The sequence below is a fragment of the Pimephales promelas genome, chromosome 6 (genome assembly GCF_988280905.1).
Source record: "Pimephales promelas chromosome 6, fPimPro1.hap1.1, whole genome shotgun sequence".
NCBI lineage: Eukaryota > Metazoa > Chordata > Actinopteri > Cypriniformes > Leuciscidae > Pimephales > Pimephales promelas.
In genome coordinates this window covers 6,337,577-6,365,417 of record NC_142774.1, presented here as the reverse complement: position 1 = coordinate 6,365,417, position 27,841 = coordinate 6,337,577, and the positions used below count along the sequence as shown (strand labels likewise).

At 35.9% G+C, this 27,841-nt stretch overlaps 4 protein-coding genes across 6 annotated transcripts; 2 read left to right on the top strand and 2 right to left on the bottom strand.

Annotated features, from left to right (window-relative positions):
- Positions 1–1,746: 1,746 nt before the first annotated feature.
- On the bottom strand, positions 1,747–9,352 carry LOC120489965 (uncharacterized). Its single transcript, XM_039687239.2, has 4 exons — positions 9,173–9,352; positions 7,062–7,195; positions 5,775–5,904; positions 1,747–2,518 (listed from the first exon to the last, which is right to left on the bottom strand). The coding sequence occupies exons 2-4, from the start codon at positions 7,180–7,182 to the stop codon at positions 2,194–2,196; spliced, it is 576 nt and encodes a 191-aa protein (XP_039543173.2). The 5' UTR covers positions 7,183–7,195; positions 9,173–9,352; the 3' UTR covers positions 1,747–2,193.
- A 2,542-nt stretch (positions 9,353–11,894) lies between these two features.
- On the top strand, positions 11,895–14,884 carry nfam1 (NFAT activating protein with ITAM motif 1). Of its 2 annotated transcripts, XM_039687251.2 has the most exons (6): positions 11,895–12,748; positions 12,921–13,202; positions 13,550–13,671; positions 13,900–14,007; positions 14,127–14,204; positions 14,719–14,884. In XM_039687251.2, the coding sequence occupies exons 1-6, from the start codon at positions 12,661–12,663 to the stop codon at positions 14,767–14,769; spliced, it is 729 nt and encodes a 242-aa protein (XP_039543185.2). In that variant the 5' UTR covers positions 11,895–12,660; the 3' UTR covers positions 14,770–14,884. The 2 variants fall into 2 exon arrangements, with proteins under 2 accessions (XP_039543185.2, XP_039543192.2); XM_039687258.2 differs by lacking the exon at positions 12,921–13,202 and having other exon boundaries at positions 11,896–12,748.
- Positions 14,885–14,951: 67 nt separating this feature from the next.
- Positions 14,952–22,279, top strand: LOC120489934 (40-kDa huntingtin-associated protein). Its single transcript, XM_039687190.2, has 12 exons — positions 14,952–15,108; positions 15,464–15,510; positions 15,591–15,663; positions 16,805–16,964; positions 17,921–17,989; positions 18,103–18,223; positions 18,310–18,402; positions 19,427–19,491; positions 19,616–19,697; positions 19,779–19,825; positions 20,646–20,701; positions 21,405–22,279. The coding sequence occupies exons 1-12, from the start codon at positions 15,050–15,052 to the stop codon at positions 21,484–21,486; spliced, it is 954 nt and encodes a 317-aa protein (XP_039543124.1). The 5' UTR covers positions 14,952–15,049; the 3' UTR covers positions 21,487–22,279.
- emp1a (epithelial membrane protein 1a) lies at positions 21,747–26,536 on the bottom strand. Of its 2 annotated transcripts, none has more exons than XM_039687211.2 (5): positions 26,432–26,536; positions 25,061–25,181; positions 24,802–24,910; positions 23,966–24,106; positions 21,747–22,981 (listed from the first exon to the last, which is right to left on the bottom strand). In XM_039687211.2, exons 2-5 carry the CDS (start codon positions 25,136–25,138, stop codon positions 22,821–22,823), a joined length of 489 nt encoding a protein of 162 aa, XP_039543145.1. In that variant the 5' UTR covers positions 25,139–25,181; positions 26,432–26,536; the 3' UTR covers positions 21,747–22,820. The 2 variants fall into 2 exon arrangements, with proteins under 2 accessions (XP_039543145.1, XP_039543137.1); XM_039687203.2 differs by lacking the exon at positions 26,432–26,536 and adding an exon at positions 26,061–26,166.
- Between the last annotated feature and the right edge of the window lie 1,305 nt (positions 26,537–27,841).

The following is a 27,841-nucleotide window of genomic DNA, read 5'->3' as shown; positions in this document are numbered from 1 at the left end:
GCTACAACATATAACACAGAAACAGCAAGTAGAGATGATGTGCAACACCCACACGTGTCCATGGCGACAGGGAGAAAAAGAGATAACGCAAGCGGGGAAGTTTAAGAAAGAGTCACGGATAGAGCTCCCTCGTGAATGGAGACTATATTCAGAAAGTAATTAATAAGGCATTAGTTTAAAGCTGACATGGAATTACAATCGTTTTTTTTTTCTATTGTGACGTATATTTGAATGAAACGGCTTACCGAACAAGAACAAATGTAGGGCAGGACTTGATTTTGTCTATCTGGTATTGATTGGTTTGCCATTGTTGTGATGTCATGTGAGTGACAGGTTGTCCCACCCTCGCGCCAGTAAACACGTCATCTGAGAATACGTTAGGGAAGTTATACATGATGAATTTAAAATGTTTTTTAAGGATAAATTATTAATACTGCAACAATCCATGGTTAAAAAAATAAGAATTGTCAATTTAGATAACTTACATGGTGACTTGAACGGTCACAGAGGAGTTCATGAATGGAGAGATTCAGGCGTGGCAAGTCTACATTAATTTACAGATTTAAAAGTTTTGCCAAAGCGAAAAATCTGTACAGAGTTAACGTTACATACACGTATTTGCGTTCATACGTAAGTTACCATTCTGTAAGAGACGTCCTCACCAGCACAGAAATACATGCAAGCAGACCCACATATACAACACACTGGAGGTCTAACGTGATCTTGGTAAACACTTTTAAGTCCTGTGCTGTATATAAATAATAGCGGACACAGACAGACAGACCAACTGACTTCAGACCAGACACTCCTGTCAAACAGCCACGCGGTAAACTAACCCTTCACAACACTGCCACCGTGTGGCCGGAGTTACAAAACACGTCCAGTTTCATCTTGCGCTTATCAGAAGGGGTAGTGGCGCGCAATGGTTTGTATTTTCAGCTGTTAAAATACGATCCTGTCAGTTCACAACCTGTTCTATGTGTTTGGTTAAAGTGAGCTTATGAAAGGGAATTAATGTCATTAGTTTCAGTAATGCTGCATACGTCTGTTTTTTATTTTGTGCATATGTGAGTATTAGCAATGATGTATTTTATATGCAGGGGTAATGTGTGGCTTATTATAATAAAAACGAATCTTTTTTTCGTGTCATTTGGTTCATTCCACAAACGAAATGAACGAGTTGACTCGGGAAAAGATTTGTTCATTTTGATGAACGAGTTCGAATATGGGAGTCACAAACGCACATCACAGAACAGAGCAAGGCAAGCATTTGAGCTAATAAAACTTAAACTTTTTTTTTTTTTTAATGAGCGATCGTTTCGGTTGATAAGACCCTTATTCGTCGTCTGGAACCGTTTAAAGCCCTTTGAAGCTGCACTGAAACTGTCTTTTGGACCTTGAACCGTTTGGTACCCATTAAAGTCCATTATATGGAGAAAAATCCTGGAATGTTTTCACCAAAAACCTTCTTTTCGACTGAAGAAAGAAAGACATGGACATCTTGGATGACATGGGGGTGAGTAAATTATCAGCAAAAGTGAACTACTCCTTTAATAGAATGCCATAGAATGGAAATCTGTATTTACCTTGGCATAGTTGAATAGTATAGTTCTGTATATGACAATACTTTCAGTTTTATAGGGAAAATAACAATGAGTTGGATGGATTTTTACCCCAATTGGGTTGTTGTGTAAAGAACACAAACTGCAGTCACATAAATATGTTCAAAAACAATATAAAGGTGAATATTGCATAATAGGTCCCCTTTAATATTTGAGTACACTTAAACACAAGTATTAATCAATCATGAAAAAAAAACAGACAGAATTATATTTTAAAGTATGAACATTTATTCACCTGATTTTATTCCTGTCATAGAAATACCAACGCTTTCATAAAGATTCCTCACAGATAGTATAGCTGTAGCTTTGTTTGGAAAAAAAAAACGTGTCTGTTTTTACTCTCAATGTTTCTTTTTGTTTTTTCCATATCCTACTGGGAAAGTTTTCCACAATCCACATTCCCAACATTTGTTTTTTTGCCAAGGAACTCTTCGAGAGCTGAACATGAAGGAGTACACAGATCAAAGATGATGAATGCAAGCTTGTATACTAACATGTCTAAAATGCGAATTGTTCTATTCCCAATATAAAGGATATTTCCTGAATAACATTAACGTTTATTTCTAATCTTTTACCTCTCACTTTCGCTCGCTTTGACCCTTCCGTTTTCATTTTTGAACACTTTCACTCGTCTGGTTCTCACCACCCGCTTCATAGGACGGACTACTCGAACCATGTACCGTCGTGCATACTTTGTTTGACTCTGTCCCATTCCTTTCACACTCTGAGGAGCCAGTTCCTTGCCGTCCCCTCCCTCTTCACCCTCCTCTCGGTAACCATGATGACGGAGGAAGGGTTCCAGGGTTGCTAGGCGATTGTTGAGATCTGTGATGCGCCTCTGTAAGTGGGAGACTTCTCTGAAGAGATCATTTAGGGACTCCGAGAGAGGACGAACCCTGTGAGAAAGAAGAGTGTGAGACGGGACTGGAATGTGTGAGAGTGAGTGTGTTTGTGTGCCACATCTGTATAAGAGAGAAAAAATAGTATGTAATCTCTGTTCTGTGCTTCTTCTTTTTCAAGGATTTGGCAGATTTACACAGCATTTAAAAAATACATACTTAAATGGATAGTTCACTTTGAAATGAATTTTTGATATGTTTTAGTTTACCTCAAGGCCATCCAAGATATAGGTGTCTTTGTTTCCACAGTAGTTTCAATTTTGATATTTTTAGGTCAAACCGTTCTAGTCTGTCAGTCATATAATGGAGGTCTATGGTCACCACCTCAAAGAGCGTGCACCGAGAAGTCCAAATTAAACATGATTTAATGACTTGTAAATGTAAGTATACATTGATGGACTAAGACATGAAACGAGTGGTTTGTGTGAGAAAACGAACAGTATTTGTTTTTACCTCTTGTAACCACAACCACAAAGCGCCCGTGCCCTCAGATCACTTGGACGTGACTGTACAAGAGGTAAAAACGATTTAAACACTGTTTGTTTTTTCACACAAACCGCTCGTTTCGTGTCTTAGCCCATCAATGTGTACTTACATTTACGAGTCATTAAATTATGTTTAATTTGGACTTCTCTGTGCATGCTCTTTGAGTTGGTGACCATCGACCTCCATTATATGACTGACAGACAAGAACGGTTTGACCAAAAAATATGTGAAAACAAAGACACCTACATCTTGGATGCCCTTGAGGTGCTAAAAGTTAATTTCAAAGTGAACTATCCCTTTAAATGTCATGAAGCAAATTATTTTTTCATATTTCATATAAGCCCTACACTTTAAACACTCAACTCTGGATCAATGTACCAAGTGAGACCTAGAAATAAGAGTGTTAATGTTGTGTCAGTTATGCATTATTGATGTGAATAAGGAGATTTCACATTCATTTTAGAGCACTATATGTGCGGTCAGTAAGTCAAAGGACATACATTAACAGGACATAGTTTAAAATGACAAGGCTGAGCTTCTGGTCCTTCTGGCCAAGACCTGCCTCACAAAATCTCGAAAGGTCACAGCGCTACTGCCTCCAGGTGTGTTAAAACGCTCTGTGCCAGAGGATGACGAGTCCTTTGTAAAGCACATTATAACAACTGTCTGATTCCTGCCGCTTCACGAACAACAACAAAATGAAATCAGCCTTTTTGCTCGGTAGCTCATCTGGTCTATATCATTTTCACAGCTAGACTAATGCTAATCTCTCTTCTGGCGTCTGCCATCCGTTACGAAAATTAACCATGGTTTTATTATTGTAGCCTAGAAGTAGTGTAGTAAGTAACCTTGGATTGATAACCATTTGTATAACCACAGTTTTACTACAAATAGCATGGTTAAAGAGCAAAATCATGTTGTTGTTTTTTTTGCAGTAAAGCCATGGTTAATTTTCGTTAGGGATAGGCTACTTATCCTCAAATGTATCCAAAATCCTGCCATCCAGTCATCGTGTTATTTTTTACGCTTTTACATTTTTTCAATGTGATGCGTATAGGCCAGTTTATTCGTTGTGCGAATGATATCCTTTTAAAGTTAGACATTGAATATTTGTAGTATTCCTCAATCAATTCATTCTAAACAATATATAATAATAATAATAAAATTCTAAAAGAATTCCTGGTTTCCCGTTCTTTCTTTTTTTTTCTTTTTTTTTTTTAAATTGTGTAGGGTCGCTACAGTGTAAGCATATTTTTTATGCACAATAATAACAGAGAATATTTTATGACTGTATAAGCATCAGATAAGTCTGATTGCCTGATTGAGAATATGTTTAAGATGGTGAATATGAGTCAGATGCTGAATGCATTTGGAAATGCGCATCTGCCCAATCTGAACCCTTCCAAGCTCCAAAAGATATCAAAATATGCTTTATTTTATTGTTCTGTAGTTGTTACTCTGATATCAGGGAGAGTTTTATATTATCGTGACAGATCCATAGATACAGAGTTCAATAGAGTTAGATTTTGATCCGAGTCGCTTGACCCCAATATGTAATAATGATTGGCGAAACATTCATGCGTTTAAAGGGATACTCCACTTTTTTTTTTTTGAAATAGGCTCATTTTACAACTCCCCTATTAAACTGTTGAGTTTTACCATTATTGAATCCATTCAGCCGATCTCCGGTTCTGGCGGTACCACTTTTAGCATAGCTTAGCATACATCATTAAAGTGGACAAGACCATTAGCATTACTCAAAAAAAAAAAAAAAATGACCAAAGAGTTTCGATATTTTTTCTATTCAAAACTTGACTTTTCTGTAGTTACATCGTGCACTAAGACCGACGGAAAATGTATGGCAGTTTCAGACGCTGGGTCATATCATTGCGCCTACTGCATTCATACAGTATACGGCAGTAAAGTTTCTTGATTATTACGCAGGAATGAGAGTATAGTTCATATCAGCCTAGAAAAATCGCAACTTTACTTTAGAGTCAAGTTTTAAATAGGAAAAATATCAAAACACTTTGGTATTTTTAGTTTTTTTTGGGGAGAAATGCCTAATGGTCTTGTCCACTTCAATGATGTATGCTAAGCTATGCTAAAAGTGGTACTGCCAGAACCGGAGATCGGCTGATTGGATGTCTCGTAAACCTTTTTCATCTGGACTTAAATTGTTTGTATTCATTTTTTAGCTAGTTAAGTAGTTTAGGTGTTTGTTATTGGTGCTTGCTTCACATGCTTTGTGTATTAATAACTTGATATGCTAATCGGCACTAGCCGGGTACTCTACAGTTGATTAAATAAAAGAAATCAGCGTCCTTCAACAGTCTCAGTCTGAATTACAAGAATCATTATCTCATGTACATGCAATACAGTCATTCAGACAGCACATGAGCCTGAAAAATGTTGCCATTTTAAGTGTTGTTGCAATGCTTGTAGCTTAGAATAAGCCTCATGAAAACACTCTCCTTGGGGCTAAGGGAGTGAGTCTGTTAAACTGCCGACTTCAGGATAACAAACCCCAAAGGACGCTGCATTTTTCTTGTTTATATAAAACCGTCCAACAAGCAGCTTTCATGTGCGAAAAAAAACTTTAAGTGAAAGTGGGCAAAACAAGAAAGATTTCATGAACATATACAGTAAGAGAGATAGGCCTAGCTACTTATTACAGATAAGTGTCGTAAGGTTAACACTAATTGCTTTGTACTTCAAGTCTTTTTGCAATGAATTTGTACAGGTATCAGGAAGTACAATGTGTTACCTGGAGTAGTCTGGAAGAAGGGCATTGGGTTGTGAGTGTAAGAGGGTCTTGATGTCTTTGAATATGCGTTTGCCCCAGGCGTCCAACACTCGAGTCACGCTGCGTATGTTAGCCACGTTCACATTCTCCGCTGCCGTGAGGGCAAAGACAATGAGGTTAGTCTTTAATAAGGCCGGAGACCACATGACAAGAGGCTGTCTGACTCTTCAGAAAGGGTTTAATCAGGTTTCTTTCACTGGACCACAGGGCTTTAAGTTTAAAGGGTGGAATAAGGAGATGTCTGTTTGTGTTTTAGCTAGGCTGACGGATAATGACTTATTTGGTGTACACTGGTGGTGGTCAGCAATGTGACTTCATTAGATAATTGCTCCATGAAACTCTCCAGACTGACCAACACAATGATTTGATTGTTTGTGGAATGGACGCAGATATCCTCAGAATTGAACCACACCACTTGCGTGCTTATTATGAAATATAAGACTAGTCTCAACTAAGTTTAAAGGAGTAGTTCACTTTAAAAAAAAAAAAACTTTTACTCACCATGTCATCCAAGATGTCCATGTCGTTCTTTCTTCGGTCGAAAAGAAATTTAGGTTTTTGATGAAAACATTCCAGGATTTTCTCCATATAATGGACTTCAATGGGGTCCAAATGAGAGTTTCAGTGCAGCTTCAAAGGGCTTTAAGCGACACCAGACGATGAATAAGGGTCTTATCTAGCGAAACGATCAGCCATTTAAAAAATAAATAAAAAAGTTTCATAAGCACAAATGCTCGCCTTGCTTTTGTTCGTGACTCTCTTTTTTCGAGTCATTTCGTTCGTTGAATTAATCAAATAACTCGAAAAAAGATTTGTTCGAACAGGAGAGTCACGAAAAAACGAGTGTGAACAGGAGAGTCACGAACGCGCATCACAGAACAGAGCAAGGCGAGCATTTGTGCTTATAAAACTTAAACTTTTTTATTTATTTGTTGAATTAGCGATCGTTTCGCTTGATAAGACCCTTATTCATCGTCTGGTGTCGCTTAAAGCCCTTTGAAGCTGCACTGAAACTCTCATTTGGACCTTGAACTGTTTGGTTCCCATTGAGGTCCATTATATGGAGAAAAATCCTGGAATGTTTTCTTCAAAAACCTTCATTTCTTTTCGACTGTGAAGAAAGAAAGACGTGGATGACATGGGGGTGAGTAAATTATCAGCAAACGTTTTTTTAAAAAGTGAACTACTCCTTTAACACGTTTTACCATTCTTTAAATGAAACCAATACATATTATTTATCTGTTTTACCTCCTTCTCTGTAGTTCCAATTCCCATAATCCACTTCGTTGCTCATTCCAAAGCATGAAGCCATAAACGCCATGGCCACCATAGGCACCATCAGCATCTTCTTCGCCGTGGGAACATTCATGGTGAAGAAGTGTCTGAGATGTGAAGGTAAGGGAAGGAGAAATATCGAGATTTTAAACAAGTACTAAGAAAACTGCCAATGTAAGGCAAGAGTTTTCAACCTTTACCCTGCCAATACATCTCTGGCACATGGGAAAGCACTTTGTTTTTTTCCAGGACAAACGGCCAGAAGTGTTTTAGGGTCCAATGATTCTGTGGAAAATAGTGCAGAGGCCTGTATTTTTATGCAATTATTCGTTGTCAATTTCTCCTCAGGACACTTTGGGCTCTTGTCATTTTGAGTTTTCTTTTATTAGAATTTAACATTAAAGTATTCGAGGCACAAATGTGTTTATTTATTTTTAGACCTTTTCTACAGTATCCATCTATTAAAATCACACAACAAAGTAATAATTTGTCACTTTATCTGTTGAGGTAATATTTAATTAATACAACTATTTTAAATTTCTAGCTACACTCTAAAAAAATGCTAGGTTGTTGTAACCCAATGTTTGAATTCGTCCATATTTGACCCAAAATTGGGCTAAAACAACTCAGCATTTTTTAGAGCGTATTTTTATTTACCAAAATTATTGCTTTTATAACAAAATGTTACATCCGTTTGGATTACTTCTACAGTACGGCCTACATCATATTTTGAAAATGAAATAAAGTCAACAAACTCAAACTCACTTTTCAAAATAGTCTATACTATAGGGCTGTCAAATGATTAATCGCGATTAATAGCATCCAAAATAAAAGTTTGTGTTTATATAAATTATATATAAATAATATTTTTTTTCTTAAATATACATGCATGTGTGTGTATTTATATATATATACCAAATAATTATACACAGTGCACCCACATATATTATGTAAGCACAAACTTTTATTTTGGATGCGATTAATCGCGGTTAATAGCATCCAAAATAAAAGTTTGTGTTTATATAAATTATATATAAATAATATTTTTTTTCTTAAATATACATGCATGTGTGTGTATTTATATATATATATATATATATATATATATATATATATACAAGTATATATATACCAAATAATTATACACAGTGCACCCACATATATTATGTAAACACAAACTTTTATTTTGGATGCGATTAATCGCGATTAATCATTCGACAGCCCTAGTCCACACGTTAAGAACTTCCTTTCTTTGACCGTTGAGTGAAAAAGTAACATTGACTTTATTCCATTAGTTTCCTGCTTTATTTCCGTGGCCTCGTGCCCTTCACCTCCAAAGAAGAATCAGTCAAGTGTTCCAGGCTATTTAAATGAATGACTAGTTCATTCAGGAACACAGAGGCGAGATGGACGACGGGCTGATTGTCTTGTGACTGGCCTAACTGATAGCAAACTCAATTAGTTTTATTTGAAAGAAAATCTCCTTTGTGCTGCACTGAGCCTCGCGTCTCAATGACTGAGGCATAGAGGGCTCTCTGAGGTAAGATAACTGTGAGAACGCACAATCAACATGATCATTAGACTAAAACAATCACATTACAGAGAAATGCTGCAGTAAAGCAAAGAGAAACTGAAGTGAGAGGGAGTCCAGAAGGGAGAGAGAGCTTTACATAATATTGAACTTGGAGATCATGGTAATTGACTTTAGAGTGAGTCAGAAAAGAGGCATTTCTTAAAATGGCTCCATGACATCGTGGCGTAGCAGAGATCTGGATGTGCTCAAGAATACGAAAATCACAGGATTAGTGTTCACTTCTGTCGGTTTTTAACCATTTCACACATTTTTTTTCTTTTGTCTCTCAAAGTCAGAGACAAGGAGGTGACACACAACATGGATAAAGTGTATGTCATACATTCTGAACATTGATTTCTTACACTTGCTGTAAAATATATTTCCGATGCTTTATGAGTTGTAGACCAATTGCAAGATATGAAGGATGTATCTAGCAGAGAGAGGCGAAATAGCAGAACAGTAAAACTTCAGATACCACTTAAGTGCAATATATAGTTTTAATTCCACTTACTTTTTCAGGGAACGAGATGTGGCTTTCCTTTCACTTTTTTTTTGGTCCTCCTGTCCTCTGCTGTAATATCACTGTCCCGTCCACTTTCTGAATGCCGTGTTGAAGTCTATTGACAGTCAGACACACTTAAACTTATTTCTGCCCAGCATAAGTACTTGTGTACATTCAACTCTCTCTCTCTCTCTCTCTCTCTCCTCTATCTTATCCCCTCCCTTCTTTTTTCTTTCTATTTTCTTTCTCTCCCATCTGTTGGCCTCTGCCTTCTCACTCCTTCCCAAAATATCACTCTTTCCAGATGTGCACCTTTTCTGTAGATTTATTTTATGTTTTCTCCATTTGATCACTCATAGTGACACACACAACCTTATATAGTAAATAGTGAGGATCTTTCATAGACATTATAATAATAATAATAATACCCAAATGCTGGGTTCTTTCAACCCAAATTTGGGTCGAATATGGACGAACCCAAATGTTGGGTTAAAAATGCAATTAAAAATGTTATCCCAACTTCAACTTTCACTTTCAGCTGTACATTTGTTAATTAATTTTTTTGCCCAGCATTTTGGTTTGTCCATATTTGACCCAAATTTGGGTTGAAGCAACCCAGCATTTTTTAGAGTACTGAATCCTGTTGACATTTTAAAGGAAAACACGATTTAGCTGATTTATGTGCATTTTAAATAGTGATAACCAGTTCAGATGTCCTCTTCTGTCAGTTTTTAACATGTTTGATTATATGTGTGAGGACATTTTCTCACAAGAATAGACAAACACACACACAGAGAGAGAGAGAGAGAGAGAGAGAGAGAGAGAGAGAGAGAGAGAGAGAGAGAGAGAGAGAGAGAAAGAGAGAGAGAGAGAGAGAGAGAGAGAGACTGTAGCAGGTTAGCAGTGTCGGTCTGATAAAATCAGGTGTAGTTTCACATGATTTCTGTTATTCGATCAAGGCTCTTTAACACTGCTGAGCAAAAAATGCTTGAACTTGCATGTGGTTTTCAGCTGGAATGCTCCTTTATTAAAAACACTGCATTCAGAATTCACTCTTCACTTCTCACTGTATTATTTCCATGGTTACAGTTAGCGATTTTTTCGTTTGCCACTTCGTCTTTTAATCCTGGATAAAAAAAATGTCCAGACTTGTAATACAAAATATGTGCCAAAAGTAACCTTGATTGTACCTTTGAATTCAATAAAAGATGACTATTTTAAGTCATAAAACAATTGTTACCAACCTCAGAATCAAGATAAACTTGTGTGGCTGTTATGCCATTTATATCCAGGATAATATATAATATAATTATAATTTAAAATCAACTTTCGTTTTCTCAAACGTAGAATGAACATTTAATGCCTTTACATAGCCAATGTGTTTGATCTCATAATGACTCCAGAAAGAAAAAAAATGAAAAAGGGACATGAAATATTTTGATTCGCTGGTATCCAGATGTTATATTTGTGCTCTTTTGCTCTCCCTCTGGTATGTGAGGTCAGTTTTGCCTGGCTTGTATGAGTTTGTGAGTAGTCCTATACGACAATTCACCATGACGTCACAACAATAAAAGACGTTCTTCCGGGTGGCAAAAGCCGAAGCGTCCCTATGGCAACACTAGTAAATTGCATGGAGGGAGACACACCGCCGGCAGAAGCCTAATCTACATTTCAACAGTTGATTCAAGAACAGACGTGGTGGAAATTCAGACATAGTTAACATGATCATTAAAGCTTAGATTTTTTTGATCTAGAGACGTGCACTCCCAACGCACTAGACCGCGGCGCGGGACAAGATCTGATGGCCGAGTGCGGGCGGTAATGCACTCTGTGTGTGCGGATTGCAGGAGAATAAAACGATTCGCGGGACTCCCGCAAACTAGAAATATCTATGAATAAAACAAATAAAAACTAATACATTTGTATTCATCTGTTGCAGAAAAGCAACAAGAACAACTAAAACAAAATAGAAATGACTTAACAGTTACATGGCAGAGTTTCATTTTATAACGTGACTGCAGCGATGTAGCCAATCACAGACATATGTGTTGATTTATTGAACGCATTGGCCAATCAGAAGCATTTACGATGAAGAAGCATTTACTCACCGCTCAAAAGAAAGTAACATGGAAAGTAATAGAAATAACTAAGTTAGTTGAGAACGTCAGTTATATAACGACCCACGTATTAAAATGGTTGGATTTAAATCGGGCTCAGGCTCATAATTAGAAGACGACATGCACTTTTGACGACGTCCACTCGCTTTAACCTCCTCACCCACAGGTTCTGCTGGATAGATTTACTTTTTTCTGAAGGAAAGCGATAAAAAAAACCTACACCTTTTGCTGTATATCTGGTGGCGCAACCCCAAACACAACATATTTTCGCCATAGATTCAACTTTGATCAACAACAATGATTTTAACTGTGTAACTGTTCAGTTGCCGGCTGGATCTCTTCAGTTAGTCAATGGAAGCCGCTCGCGTTCTGCCACCCGGAAGTATCGCGGTGCCTATTGTTTACAAACATTCTGAAATGCCCTATACTTCAGCTCAGCAGTCACAAGGCACACATGCACCTGTTTCTCATTAAATAAGGCAATTTGTCACCTCTAACTGAATTCCTTGCACTTTTCTTCTCATTTCTCCTCATTTATCTCCCTATCTCAGTCTTTTTTATCTTTATCGTGGAGTATTTGAGGTGCTTGTGCAGTCTTGATGGCTTAAATTTAGTTTTATGTTGTTAGCTTTTTTCGTCACGGACATTATCGTCTGCCTGTTATCTATTTTACATCAGATAGGTTATACTAAACGGTGGGAAAGCTTTATTTGACGATTCACCACTGCTGTTTTTGATTTATCCGCCCTGGCGCTAATTAATGTGTATTTCAGTGACAGTGATGTAATCATTACGTAATTCATTTTTGATGATTTTGAAAGTCCTTTATTTGATGCGAGTCAGGCGCTCTCTCGCAAAGCATCACGTGCTCTTCTGCTGCCACCTGGTGGTCAAAGACACGGTGCGCTATTTTTAAACCGAATTAATCCTGAATTCGAATTAGCAACGTAGCATAGTATAAAGTTTAAAACGCCTATTGTTTTTGCATATAAACATATTCTATAATTAAGCATTTTTTGTGACTTTTTTTATATTATTTTTACCTCACGCTTTGTAAAGAAACTACATTTCAGTGTTAAAACTTTGTTTAAAATACTGTTTATATTCAGACTTGAGTATTACGTTTTTAATAATACCAAGTTACCAACCAAAGAACAACAGTTGTGTTAAAGGACAAAATTGTGGTGTTAGAGAGGAAGTGTTTACTGAGGATTGCACGATGTTTTAATCCTGTCAACTTCCACTCTGTTGTAGGCTAATATGGCTTAACTTCCTGTGTTGTTGTTACGGGTTTTTTTTTGCCACTTCTTTTTGAAACTTTGTCCTGAATGGTGATATCTGAGCTTTGATGAAACAACACAAAGAAAGTTTGTTTTTAAAATGAAAGGACATGTACATTTTGGACATATAAAGATGTATGCTGTGCTGTGTTGGATCGTAATACTGTGCTGTTGGCAGGAAACTCAAGGTATAGTTGACCATTATTTATGTGTCATTGCAGTGTGTGTTTCATTTCATTGTCGTTATTGTATTGCTGGATTTCTCACCCACACTCTCTCAAGAAGAATTAGAAAGTTATGAACATATCATGAGAGCACAGATGGTTCAATAACACCATGATATTTCCTCTGTCCCTCCAGCCAAATTTGAAATCTCTATGTTGAACAGAACCAGAGTGGCACTAGCAGGAGAAGTTCTTGACTTTAATCTGTTAGTGGCAATTCCAGCAAACTACAGCTCGAGACTTGTATGCTACACTCGGAACAGGGAAATCTGGAGTAAACCTATTATAGGTGAATTTTCTGACAAAAGCGTGTCAGTGACCCCACACATCAAAATGCACAACAGCTCCAGTTCTGGCAATTACTACTTTGCATTGGAAAAGCAAATTTTGAAAGTGCATTGGGTGGTTCATGTGAGAGGTGAGTGTGCAGATCATTGATCATCCAGGATTGTTCTTACATTTTATGTGCTCTATAAATGAAAGTGCCTTTTGCTAATCTCTCAGGCACAACTTAAACAGTATTAAAATGTATGAATCCTGATAGTGATACTTCAAAATCTTTAATTTGCTAAATTTGTGGCTTGTGAGCCAATAGATAGGCTTGACTGGATTCATAAAAAAAATGATGACTGCAAAGGAAGCCTGAGAGGTCAGCCATGTGACATGCTAGAATGAAACTGTCACTTTCAGCAAAATAAAAACAACATTTCTCTCCATTTCCCCTTTGTTGCTTCTCTCCCCCCACCCTAACTCTCTGTTCTCAAGATAAAGGTTACGAGGAGCCAAATGAGGAGTTGGAAGATGGCATCATCACAATGATGGCTTTCTCAGGAATTCTTCTCATCTTCAGTGTTGCCGGCTCACTTTACATATTAAAGAGCTACAAGGTAACACTTGGCCACGCAAATATAGCGCATACTGTAAAAATGTACTTTAGTCAATACCTTTACTGAGCTGACGTCTGTCTTTGTTGTATTATGCAAGATGTGTAATTCCAGAGTAGCCTTGATTGCAAGATAGTGCTGTTATGAGCAGAAAAGGGCCGACGTGTACAATCCAGAAAACCCACATGCGTTACTGTTAGTTTCAGCTCTAGTTTTGCCTCTTTTTTTTAGGATCAACCTCCTTGTAGAGATGACAAAAATGCAGTAGCAGAACAAAGACCTGAGGATAGTGACGATGTGATGTTGGATGAGGATCCTGCATCTGCATCACTCTACACAGTGAGATTTCTTTTTCTTTGTCTCAATATTTGGAATTTATTGGGAAATGGTTTGAGTAAGAATTTTAGGCTTAATAAGGGCTAAGGTTTTATGCATCACCTTATACTCTCTTCCAACAGGCGCTACAACACAGATCAAGCTCCATTTATGATACACTGAATGAAGAAAACACAAGGGAGACAAATTCAAATAAAAAGGTTTGTTTAATAGGGGAAAATTGTACAACATTCCCTGACCTGTAATTATGGCCCATGTTAAATTATTTTTAATTATATTACATGTCTACATTAATAAATACGGTTGTAAATTGAATATAGAAACGTTTCTTGAGGATAGAATCATGCAGTGAAGGTACTTCAAGACATACACTTTGCATTTACGGTAAAACTACTAATACTTACAAACTCAGACACACAATTAAACCACAAAGCACATATTATCAACAACAAGATGGCATTCAATAAAAAGGAAACTAAGGTTATCCAGGAGGTGTAATGCATGCATAATTGATGCACATAAGCATCTTAGGCCTCCAAAATATCTTATGTGTGTTTGCAACCAAAACATTCTCTCTAGATAGTTGATAAATCAAATATAAATATAATATAACAGGAATTATCCTGACCCTTAATCAAAAAGATTTTTGTCATAATATCAATTTGAGTATTGTTTTAGAATAACAACATTTTCTACTGCTGTGTTCTCTTTCAGCACTGTGAAGCCCCAGAAGACGTATTTGATTCTGTTTATGAAAACCTGTGAAGGAATTAATGAATACATGCTACCTGCTAGAATGTACTTGGTGTCAAATAAATATATTTTGTATAATTTTGTATAATAGCATTAAATAAATGAAAGATTAAAACAACTGAAAACTGTGTCCATATTTGACGTTTCCCCCAAAACGTTTCGACTCACCTCTCCTCCTGCATAAACCGATTTCCATAGAACCAATCAAAAGACAGCTTCAAATGTGTGCAACCAATGGGAACTCCGAATTGGAACTTCCTGTGTGTTTGCCCCGCCTTCTCAAGTGTCAACAATGGCAGCCGAGGGAGATTTTCTGATGCGCTACAGGGCAGTGTCAAATAAACTGAAAAAGTAAGAGCTCAAATAAAAGATTTATATTACTAATGAAATATTATTTTTAATTTTAGCTCTAGCAGAATATCGATGTTATACAATATTAAGCGAGAGCGTCATGACAGCACTACACAACCCACACTAGCACGTTGCTATCTAACATAAATGTAAAGAGATACGAAATTAAATTAGCCCATTAATGTACGATTTTATGTATAAGCAGCTGGTGATCACATCTTTTAGGTATTTATTTTCACGCCAGCTTCTTCGCATAACAAACAATTCCTGCAGAGTGGCTAGTCGGATGTCCAGCCTGTCAATTTAATCTTATTAGTGGCGTTTTAATATTTCGCTCTTCTCCTTTAAATCACAGACGTTTTCTACGGAAGCCTAATGTTGCTGAAGCAAGTGAACAGTTTGGTGAGTAACTTGCTATGTCCGAAGACTGCTCAGATTGTGTAGCAATGCTAGTTCTTGTATTGTATGACATCTTTCCTCAGGTCAGCTGGCCAAAGAGCTGAAACAGCAGGACTGTCCTCAGTATGCTGCCTTCTGTAATCTCGCCATGGCCCGGTAAATGATCCATTTATTAATGTTTTTGATTTACAATAAATTAAATATCAAAGAATAAATTTACATGGATAAAATAATAATAGTAAAATGGTTTAAATGAATCACAATGTTGATTTAAAGGGATAGTACACATTGAAATTAATTTTTGATATTTTTTAGTTTACCTCAAGGGCATCCAAGATGTAGGTGTCTTTGTTTCCGCAGTATTTTCCATTTTGATATTTTTAGGTCAAACCGTTCTTGTCTGTCAGTCATATAATGGAGGTCTATGGTCACCACCTCAAAGAACATGCACAGAGAAGTCCAAATTAAACATGATTTAATGACTCGTAAATGTAAGTACACATTGATGGCCTAAGACACGAAACGAGCGGTTTGTGTGAGAAAACGAACAGTATTTGTATCGTTTTTACCTCTTGTAACCACAGCCACGTCCAAGTGATCTGAAGGCGCTTCAGTGATCTCTTGCACGGTTGTGAAAAATAATAATATTGAAATCGTCTTCCATTGCAATTTCCTTTATATCTAAATATGTTTAAATCTTCACAGTGTAGGGTAACATTTCTGAAATCTCTGTGTGACCCCATAGACCTGCATTATATGATTGACAGACAAAAACGGTTTGACTTAAAAAGATCAAAATTGAAAATACTGCGGAAACAAAGACATCTACATCTTGGATGCCCTTGAGGTAAGCTAAAACATATCAAAAATAAGTGAACTATCCCTTTAACTAAAAATTAGGGCTGTCAAACGATTAATCGTGAATATATGTGGGTGCGCTGCCGCTGTGTATAGTTATTTTATATATAAACACACACACATGCTTGTATATATTTAAGAAATATTTTCATGTATATACTGTATATAGATTTATATATAATTTATATTATATAAAAATATAAATATTTTCTATATAAATAATATTTTTTTCTTAAATATACACGCATATATATATATATATTATTAATATATTATATTATTTCTTTATACATTTTTTTTTTTTTTTTTGGTTTTTGTTCTTTTAAATTGTAGGAATGTGGTCCCTGATCATATATGGGTGTCCTTGGTGGCTTAAAGATTGAAATCTCTTACTCTAGTCTAGAGAACATGCTGAAATGTTTGTTTCTGTCTTTTGTAGCTGTGAGCAGACTCTGTTCAATGCTCCAGGAGAAGCCCTGGCTCTGACTGATGCAGCCCGACTCTTTTTAGCCTCGGAACAGGAAACTAAAGCGCTGATGGCTCCCGGGTTCGATGAGAATATGCAGGCAGCAATGAACTGCTATAGTTTTGCCATTAAGGTATTTATCTCAATCAAATGTATTACTGGTTACTCAAACTCATGCAGATGAGCATATTTAAACAAAGGGCATTCAATTGCGGAAAGTTGGGCTCAGATTTCAAAATGCAGTTTTAAATAGATTCGAAAACATAATGTTTTCATGTTTCAATCATGTTGTCAATAAATTAAACAATGTTACCCCTGCTTAGCTTAGCCTGGGTTTGCATAGTTTTGTTTTACTATCATTGAGGTACAATTATAGCTTTTATTTGAATAAAATAGAAACATTTTAGTACATCAAAGTAAAACTAAGTTTAAATGTCTCCTTGGAAACTAGCTGAAATAAAACAAGGTGGTGTTTACAAGACACCATTTTTAACTAAAAATGAAAAACATTTTATCCATTTTGGCTGTTCATTTACAATTTTTCAACACAAATGTTTGAAAATGTGTTTCAAAATGCACGTTTTTGAAAAGATACCGTTATCTTCTCTGTGTAAACTACACACAAAAACGTGAATTTGTGAAAACGCGTATTACGTGTTCAGTCTATAGGCGCGTAGTGTTTCTTTACAAAGTGACATCGCCACCTACTGGCCTGTCAGCAGAATACAGCATTTTTAGTGGTTTTGCCGTATCTGTGTGGAGGAAAACCGTTCCGTTTTTGTCGTGTAAACGTACTCAGTTTTATTTTTTTTACACTTTATTTTGTTTCAAGGGTGAACAGCTAAACCACTACAAAGAAAATCAACCTTTGTTTTTATTATAGTAATAGTTCACCCCAAAATGAAACGGTTTCAGCTAATTTTCGCTAGCTGCTATTTCACATGCTTCTTGTAAAAATGCTAAAAATTGAAGTCATTTGAAGAGTACTGCTGGACTAATATAGTAAAAAGCCTGAAATCTTGCAATCACATGCAGATTTTGTGTTTATTTCGATGTTCTACTGCAAATATGTACTTGTATATTGTTTAGGTCTATATTGAGATGAATCAGCCTGTTATGGCGGCCAGTCTCTCACTGGAGCTTGGCAATGCTCTGAAGGTGAGACCAATCATTGTAATTCATGGGGAGGCTTTCTCTTAATAATTGAATTTAAAATGCACAATCCACAGTGCCTCGGCATGATGTGGTCCTGTTTATATATTTGTGTGTAGGAGATGAATAGACCGGGGGAGGCCATAGTTCATTTCCAGAGAGCTGCAGAACTGCAGATTCAGACTCCAATCGAAGCCCTGCTATCACTGTGGGAAATGGCCTCCTGCAAAATACTGACCCGTGAGTTCGAAGAGAGGAGGGTATTCTTGATTCATTTCATGCGTTGAGTTTCAGATCAGAGCAGTGATGTGTTGTTTGATCGGCAGGTGATTATGACGGTGCTCTTGCTGTACTCTCGGAGATGCAGCACATGTGTCAGGAGAGAGGACTACAGCTCCCCGGCACCAACACCCCTGTCGGTATGAATATAACGCACTTTCACTACATTCAGTAAATACAAGCAATCTTAGTTTGGAAATCTAGCTGTGTGAGGTAAGCCTGTTAAGATTATTGATTCATCATCTAATCTGGGTTATTTAATCTAATTGCAATAATTTGAATAATTTCAGTCGCATTTTACCAACAAATAAAAAAAAATGCTGTTGCCTTTTTGAATTATTTTTATTATTATTAGGGCTGTCAAACGATTAATCGTGATTAATCGCATCCAAAATAAAAGTTTTTTGTTTTAATAATATATGTGGGTGCACTATGTTATAAATAATTATTTTATATATATATAAATACACACACATGCTTGTATATATTTAAGAAATATTTTCATGTATATACTGCATATAGATTTATAGAAAATGTATATTGTACATAAATATAAATATTTTATATATAAATTTTTTTTTTTTTAATAAAAAAAAAAAAATTTATTACTATTTTGTTACTATAAATAAAATGTGTTACTTTTCAGTTACTTTTGGTATTAAACATATTAAACAAAGTCTCACCTTTCAAATTTAGTCATTTTTTTAAAGAAATTTAAACAAATAAAATTTAAACAATAAATACCGTTTTGTGGCTCTGTAATGCTGTAATCGCTGTAGAGCGTCATTTAAACCTGCTCGTGATCCGATCATCTTTTCCTTATAATTAATTTATAGCATCAAATAAACATGATTTTATATATATATATATATATATATAGCTTTATTTTCAGTTATGATACATAAAACAAAACATATATGCATAACATTACAATTGACCCCCTCTGGACTTTCACCAGATTTGCCATTTATTTGGGTTTTCTGATCACATATTTATAACCAGCTGTCATATTATGTTTTGTGATTGATATTCATCATGTCAACAATCTGTTTTACTGAGTCAACAGTCCTTTTAATTTTGTCTAGACATCAGCTAATAATAATGGCAAGGAAATGAAATGTGCTGTAAAGATTCATGTTTCATTTGTGTTTGTCTTAATTCCAGGTGCATTTATGGATATCATAGCCAAGTGTGAAATCTCCAGGGTACTGCTGTTAATGCTGCTTGAGGTAAAGTGAATATTTTAAATAAGCTCACCTCACACCTTGGACAAAATATGAATAAACCAGACCAATACCATCAGTGGGTTTATTTACTATATCAATAAGCATACTATATGTTTGTGTGTTTTAGCCTCCCCCTCAAAAGCTGCTACCCGAACACGCTCAGACACTAGAGCGATACGCCTGGGAATCCTTTGACTCGCATAGTCATGGTAAAACTTTCTAGAGAACCAGGCACAGTGTTTTATTTGGTTGCTATCCTGTATAAACTGTTGTCACTGTCTGTCCTCTAGTGAACTTCCTTCCAGAAAACGTGTTTCTTCTCCTACAGTCAGTTGTGGTATGTATTTAAAAATCGATTCATGTAAAATTAGTACATAAAATGGCCACCACATTTAATCTGCATTCAAAAGTTTTTGTGAAAGATTGTGAAATATGTAAAACAAAGTAGTGGTATGGCATTAAATAAGGAATAAAAATGCTTAATAAATATGTAACTACCATTCAAAAGTAGAGCCCGACTGATAAAGGATTTTGAAGGCCGATACCGATACAAATATTTTTGGGTTTTAAAATCCGATATATCGGCCGATATTTTATTTATTTATTTATTTTTTTTAAACTGGACATAATAGTTACAAATTTAATCATGCTTATTTGAGTTAAGAGAACTGATGGGGATGTTCTTTTAATTGTTATTCAAGCAATGTATGTCTCGTGACCAACTCAACGAGTGTTGCCAACAGGAACGGTGTAGAGTGCCCTCTGGTGGACAAACTATACAACTCCAACACTCATGACATGGTTGACGCGTGTTTCGTCCGTTTTTATTTTATTTTTGAAATATTCATTTATCGGCCATTATAACTGCCGATACCGATAGTTTGGAAATTGCCTAATATCGGCCGATAATATCGGTCTGCCGATATATCGGTCTGGCTCTATTCAAAAGTTTTGTCTCAGTAATTTGTTTTTAAAGGAATAGTTTTGTTCGGTACCAGAATGATTTCTAAAGGAACGTGTGACACTGAAAACTGGAGTAATGATGCTGAAAATTAGGCTTTGACATCACAGGAATACAATAGAGAACATTTCTAATAATATTTCACAATATTACTGTTTGTTCTGTATTTTTGACCAAATAAATGCATCTTTTACAGATGGCATGTCAGGAAAAGGATACAGAATCTCTCAAAGCTCTTCAGACAGAACTATGGTAAGCTTTCTGTATTTCCCATACTAGGCACTTATCCATATTATATTTAAAGGAGTAGTTCACTTTAAAAAAAAACTTTTGCTGATAATTTACTCACCCCCATGTCATCCAAGATGTCCATGTCTTTCTTTCTTCAGTCGAAAAGAAATTAAGGTTTTTGATGAAAACATTCCAGGATTTTTCTCCATATTTCTCCAAATGGTCGCCTTGCTCTGTTCGGTGTGACTCTCCTGTTCGAACTCTTTCATCAAAATGAATGAATCTTTTCCCGAGTCAATTCATTCATTTTGTTCGTTGAATGACCAAATGACACAAAAACGATTTGTTCATTTTGACGAACGAGTTCGAACATGAGAGTCACGAACGCGCATAGAGCAAGGTGACCAAGGTGACCATTTTTTAAATGAGCGATCGATAAGACCCTTATTCATCATCTGGTGTCGTTTAAAGCCCTTTGAAGCTGCACTGAAACTCTTATTTGGACCTTGAACCGTTTGGTTCCCATTGAAGTCCATTATATGGAGAAAAATCCTGGAAACCTTAATTTCTTTTCCACTGAAGAAAGAAAGACATGGACATCTTGGATGACACGGGGGTGAGTAAATTATGAGCAAAGTTTTTTTTTTTTTTAAAGTGAACTACTCCTTTAAGCCTTTGCAATTAGATAACCATTTTGAATCACCTTGCTCTTGTCTCACAACAGGCCTCTCCTTTCGGCAGAACAGAATCATCTCCTCCACTTAGTGGTCCAGGAGCGAATTACACCCTCCGGTCAGGGCATATGATTCGGCACCATACACCCCCACAAAACACTTATTGGAACATTCCTATGCCAGTGCCTGGTGCATTTTGCATGAGGACTGTAGAAGGTCACTGGACCTAGTAGAACTGTACAATCATCACATGTGAGAAATTTATCTCTTATACAAACATGCTTCTTATCCTCCATTTTCAGATAATGTTATGATATTGTGTTTAAAAGAAATGCTTAAAGTTTAATAAAATAAAATATCGACGTTGTAAATAACAAAAATGATAAGAAAGATTCTTATGGCAAGGTTTTTATTTGTGTGATTTACTAAAATGAACGTCCTCCCTGGTTCATGGCTTTGCAATGAAAAAATAAAGTCCAATCCGCTAAATAAAAATACATCTAGAACTGAGACTGAAACCAAGCAGAGCAGAAACTGGATAACTCAGACAAGGAACTTCTTCCTTGAGAGGATATTGAATAATTGCGCCCATAAAAATAGTGCATTTCGAAATTTAAAAAAGAAAAGAAAAGCATTCTTAAAATTCTTTTGGAATATTCTGTGCTCTAGAATTAGAATCGTACAGGGTGATCATCTGACCACATGAACAATCATTCATCATGCTAATCAAAATAGTTGGCATAGCAACAGGACCCATGATGTCATTATCAAGAAAACCACACAGAAATGGTTCAGGAAATAGGATGGCAGAGTGTTTTTACAAAAAGTCTACATGACCAAGTGATTGATCACAAACTGAGCAGCACCATAATGTATAAACTATCAAAGTAACAAAGACTATCCTGTGCTATTGCCATCAACAACATAAATTGAAAGAAAATATTAAATAAACATGTTTTAGACAAAGCTAGTTCTTAAAGTGCGAATGATGTTTAAAACTACTTTTATAACGTTTTTCTGTATGTACTTTATATGTACAACTTAGTTTTTTCTTTATACATATAAATACATTTGTACAATTCATTCTTGTATATGCTGTATTTACTGCCATCTTTACACACTAACCCCTGCAATTAAGTTTGTTTAGACCCTCTTAACAGCCCTCTTTGTGGAAGTAGGAAGATGACCAATCAAACCATTCTATAGCATTACTCAAAATAAAATGCTTTCACCTATTTTAAACTTGCTCAAACGTTTAAATGAACTGCTGATGCTATGATTTGCAGCGCACGTTTCTACATTTCCATCATAGGCCTGTATTCAAGACAACTCATTCATTTTTTTAGGTACTGCACCTACACTTTGAAGTAGTACAATTAGTCAAAGTCCACATTGAAGTTAGTTAGCATGACAAAAGAAAGGAATATCCGAGGCTGTACGTTAGCCCTGGGAGCGAGGGCTCAAGTTTAATCCACTCTCTTGCGCAGGACGATGTACATAATTCCCGTGAAGAGGGTCAGCAGCCATCCAAACCAGGCCATGATGTAGGACCAGCCGTACCAGCCGTCCTTCTCACCTCTGTGAAAGTGATCGGTGTAGACTGACAGAGCCACCATTATGCAGAAGCCTAGAGGTGCAAGAAACATAAATGTACAACAAAAATTCATGTCTGTGCTATGTTTTTTTTTATTTTTTTTTTTATAAATGTACAAACTTTGAGACAACAATCCACACAAGTGGTTGACCAATGCCAAAATTAGGCATTTGTTTTAAATATCAGCATAAGTGTCAGAAGCGAACTGTTATTTTGACAGTGCTGGGACTTTTAGTTTGACAGTGATTACAACTTATTCTCCATCTTTATTACTTTACTGTCTTTTTTGTCTAATTGACAAAATATTAGACAGAAAACATTATATAAAATAAAGTATTATAGCATTTACCGTTCTATTAGTAATATTTAGATTTAGTTTTTTTTTATCAATTTAAATTTTTTTCATATTTTCCAATTAACTATTTCTAATTTAGTAAATACTTAAAATAAATATAAATTTGATTGCAGCAACTGTTATGTATGTGTTGTTTAAATTAAAATATATATTTTATATATATATAAATATATATAAATACACATGCTTGTATATATTTAAGAAATATTTTCATATATATACAGTACTGTATATAGATTTATATTATATAAATATTTTATATAAAAATAATATTTTTTGCTTAAATATACCTGCATGTGTGTGTATTTATTATATATATATATATATATATATATATATATAAAATAATTATACAAAGTGCACCCACATTTATTATGTAAACACAAACTTTTATTTTGGATGCGATTAATCGCGATTAATCGTTTGACAGCCCTATATAAAATATATCGGCCACCCTACTCTCTAAGATATCAGCATCAGCCATCAAAAAATACATATTGGTCGATCACGAACACACAAACACATTTCAATGACGCCTTAATTTATCTCAGATTTCAACCTAAGGAGATTTTACAAAAATGTATGAATGAGATTAGCCACCAATTAGCCAAAAAGAAAATCCCATGAGATTGTGTCGCAGATTTTCAGAAGCAGGGACTTACAGGAGATGAGCTGTACAACTCCAGAGATGGTGAACCGCTTTCCTTTACCCAGAGTAAAGAGTTGGAATATGAATACGCACAGAGAGAACACAGCAAACAGGCAGGACAGCACTGCAAACGCCTGAACCGCCTGCAGATAGTCTAGAAGGAGAGATTGAAGGGACATCACGTGAGTGTCCCAGTCTGCACACTCTTAAAAATCAAGGATCTTTATTGGAATCATGAAGAAACTGTCAAACCGTTCGTGTCTGTCAGTCATATAATGCAGGTCTATGGTCACCACCTCGAAGAGCATGCACAGAGAAATCCAGATTAAACATGATTTAATGACGTTTTTTTCAAGTTGATTGTACTGAAATGAGTGTTTACGAACAGTATTTATATTATTTTTAGTACCTCTTGTAACCACAACCACACCCAAGTGATCTGAGGGTGCTGGTGCTTTGTGACTGTGGCTACAAGAAGTAAAAACAATATAAATACTGTTTGATTTCTCACACAAACCGCTCGTTTCGTGTCTCAGGCCATCAATGCGTACTTACATTTATGAGTCATTAAATCATGTTTAATTTGGACTTCTCTGTGCATGCTCTTTGAGGTGGTGACCATAGACCTCCATTATATGACTGACAGACAAGAACGGTTTGACCTAAAAACATCAAAATTGAAAATACTGAAACAAAGACACCTACATCTTGGATGCCCTTGAGGTAAGCTAAAACGTATCAAAAATTCATTTCAAAGTGAACTATCCCTTTAAAAGTGTAAAAGAGGGGCCACCAGCGAAATTACACGGATGCCGAAAAAATACCTACTGATAAAATGATTTCTCTTACCTTTCCTGTATGAGGTCGGTATATCCATGTACACCCAGACATCATCATTGTTCTCCATCACCCATCTGCCCCACAGGTCTGTGTAAAGGGTCCTTGTGAACCACCATGCCTGGGAAAATAAAACAAACAACCATTAGCTACAAGCAAATTACAATATAGTTAACAATTGAAAATGATTGACTACTAAAGTGGCAATACAATGCACACATATTTACATTTCATTACATATCCACATAAAAGAGAAATAATATTAACTTACATCATCTATAGTTGCCCAAAAGAGGAAGAATATTGTAGTCAGATGAAGCAAACAGATTCCAGCCAAGGCCTTCAACATATTCAGAGGATGAGAGGAGGAAACAGGGTGGAACAATATCCCGCTGAAAGGGAGGGAAATATAAGACATGACATCTTGTGTTTAAGAAATACTCCACATCGAAAGGTCATGAATGGGATTTAATGGGAATAACTACGTTTTGAAAAGAAATCGTTATAAGAATGTATGTCAAATGTTTAACTGTGTCCTGTGCACTGGTGTTGAAGGGAAGAGTGGTTTGATGACATCTTTTCCAAATGAATATATGCACAGTACTATTACTTGTATGCTAATAATAATTAAAGCTATGTGTGTTTCCATTTCAGTCAGGCAGATTTTCCCAATATGCTGGTAACAAGCAGCCGTGGCCTATCACTACTTTAAAGCTGCATGATGCAAGGCGACAGATAGTCATTGTTTTGTTATTTTACGGTTACCTCTCCAATTGGGATACTAACTTTGTTTCAACCAAGATAACACATCTCCAACGACCGTTAAACTGCAATAGGTGTCATGAGTAGAAGGTTTTCTTATAGTCACACATATGAACTGAGATGATAGTACATGCTGTTCAGACAAACAACAAGAAAGTTACGACAAAATATTGTGTTCAATCACATTAAATTAAAAACTATAACAGTTCAGAGCAGACCTCACGCCAATACATTCATTTATACGCCTCAAAATAAGGTCAATGCGATCAACAATGCATAACAATCCGTTATTTAGCAAACCTACATTAGCCTACATACATTAGACGAACGTACAATGTACGAATTCGTGTTACGTCATACTTTCGGATGCCGCTTCATCCAAATTCGTAATAATCGAAATAGATTTCCCTTTGTGTTAATGTCGATTCTAATTCTAATATGCTTCATAAATAGGCTACTAACTTAACAACCTGAATTCTACAGCCACGGCACAGATAATAAAACGTTACCTTGGGTATTTTAAGCTCTCAATTTATTTCTCGCTTTTGACCCACCATCCGAGGATCCGCACTTCCCCGCACCTCGTCCGCTGTCTCGCCCCCCTCCCGCACTCTTTTGCTGCATAGCGAGAACCCCACCCATCCGAAGGACTTACTTTTAAGTCCTTACGTATCCCACATCCAGAATGCGAAATCCTAGAACTGTACTGGATATTCATGCACGATGTGTAGTAATAGACACACAAACGTTGGTTTCTCTGAGTGTCAAAACAGCCACCAAAATATTTTATTCAAATGCCGTTTAAAAGCACTGGAAATTGCACTTTTGCCGCATGCTCACTAATTCTATGCAAGAGTTTGCGAGGTCGTCATCCTGTTACCTAGAGCTGTGATGTGCTATAGCTACAGCGATCTATATCCGCATGCCGCAGCATCCTAACTCAGCTCTTCTGGAGATGCACGGTGACCGCAGACTCCACACTCGCCCGGTGTCGCACACATAACTGCAACTGCAAGGTTGACAGGGATTCATTGAACGGGCCAAACGCAGCAGCACATGGCTACCCAACAATAGGGCGAACCAAGCGCCAATCAAAACCCATCTCTCCAATCATGATACAGTAGCGCAGGCAGAAAGTGATGCGCAGGTACTTTGCAGAGGTTGATGATGACTCATCTAAAGTAGGGTTGAAGCGACACCTACTGCGGATTGAACGGAGAGATCAGGGCTGATTGTCAGTGTTTTTTCTCCGTGCGTTGTGCATTTTGTTTCCAACATTTTGTGTGTGATTTTTTCCCCCAACTTTTTGTGTGAAAATTAATCATAATGGTTATATGTTCGTATTGTTCATATAGGCTAAATGTCACGTAGAGTATATATATATATATATATATATATATATATGTTTCTAAATTATATTTATATTTACATGTATATATTTATAATTGCAAATGTAAATTAAAAAAAATGTCTATATTTCAAGAATTGTGTGTTTAATGGTTTTATCACGTCATCTACTTGTTTAGCCTCACTGTTAAAAAACATATATTGTTGGTTTAACTTAAAAAAAATAAGTAACCTGGTTGCCTTAAAATTTTAAGTTCATTGAAATGGAAAAATGGAGTTAATACAATGAAGGAGATTAATCACTAGAAACTCAAAATATTATGTTACTATCTGAACTATATAAGTTATCTAAGTTGATTTGACAAAATAAAAAATGTTGTGATTACAAATCATGAAAATATTTTTTTACAGTGCTCATCCATTTTCAGAAAGAAAAAGAGGAGAGTAATTATGGAATGACAACTCTGATCGTACAGCAACCGTTGAATATACAGAAGAATTTGAAAAATTAGAATATCGTGCGGATTTCATGTAATTCAACTTAAAATATGAAACTATAGACTCATTACAGGCAAAGTGAGATATTTCAAGCCTTTATTTGTTATAATTTTGATTTTTATGGCTTACAGCTTATGAAAACACCAAATTCAAAATTAGAATATTGTGAAACCATTTTCATAGAGCTCTGCAGTGCTTGAATCAAGTCTTATTGGGGCCTTTACCCCCGATAAAAAAATTGTCACCATATTGATTATGGTAAGTCTCGCAATACAAATTATATTTATTTAATATAAATATAATATAAATTATATTTATATTTATACAAATTATACAAGGAATTTGATCATTATATGTATAAATATTTCTTAAAAAAGGTTGATATATAGCCTAGCCTTTACACCCAAAAGGGCATGGCAAATATACCAGGGCACTACATATAAGG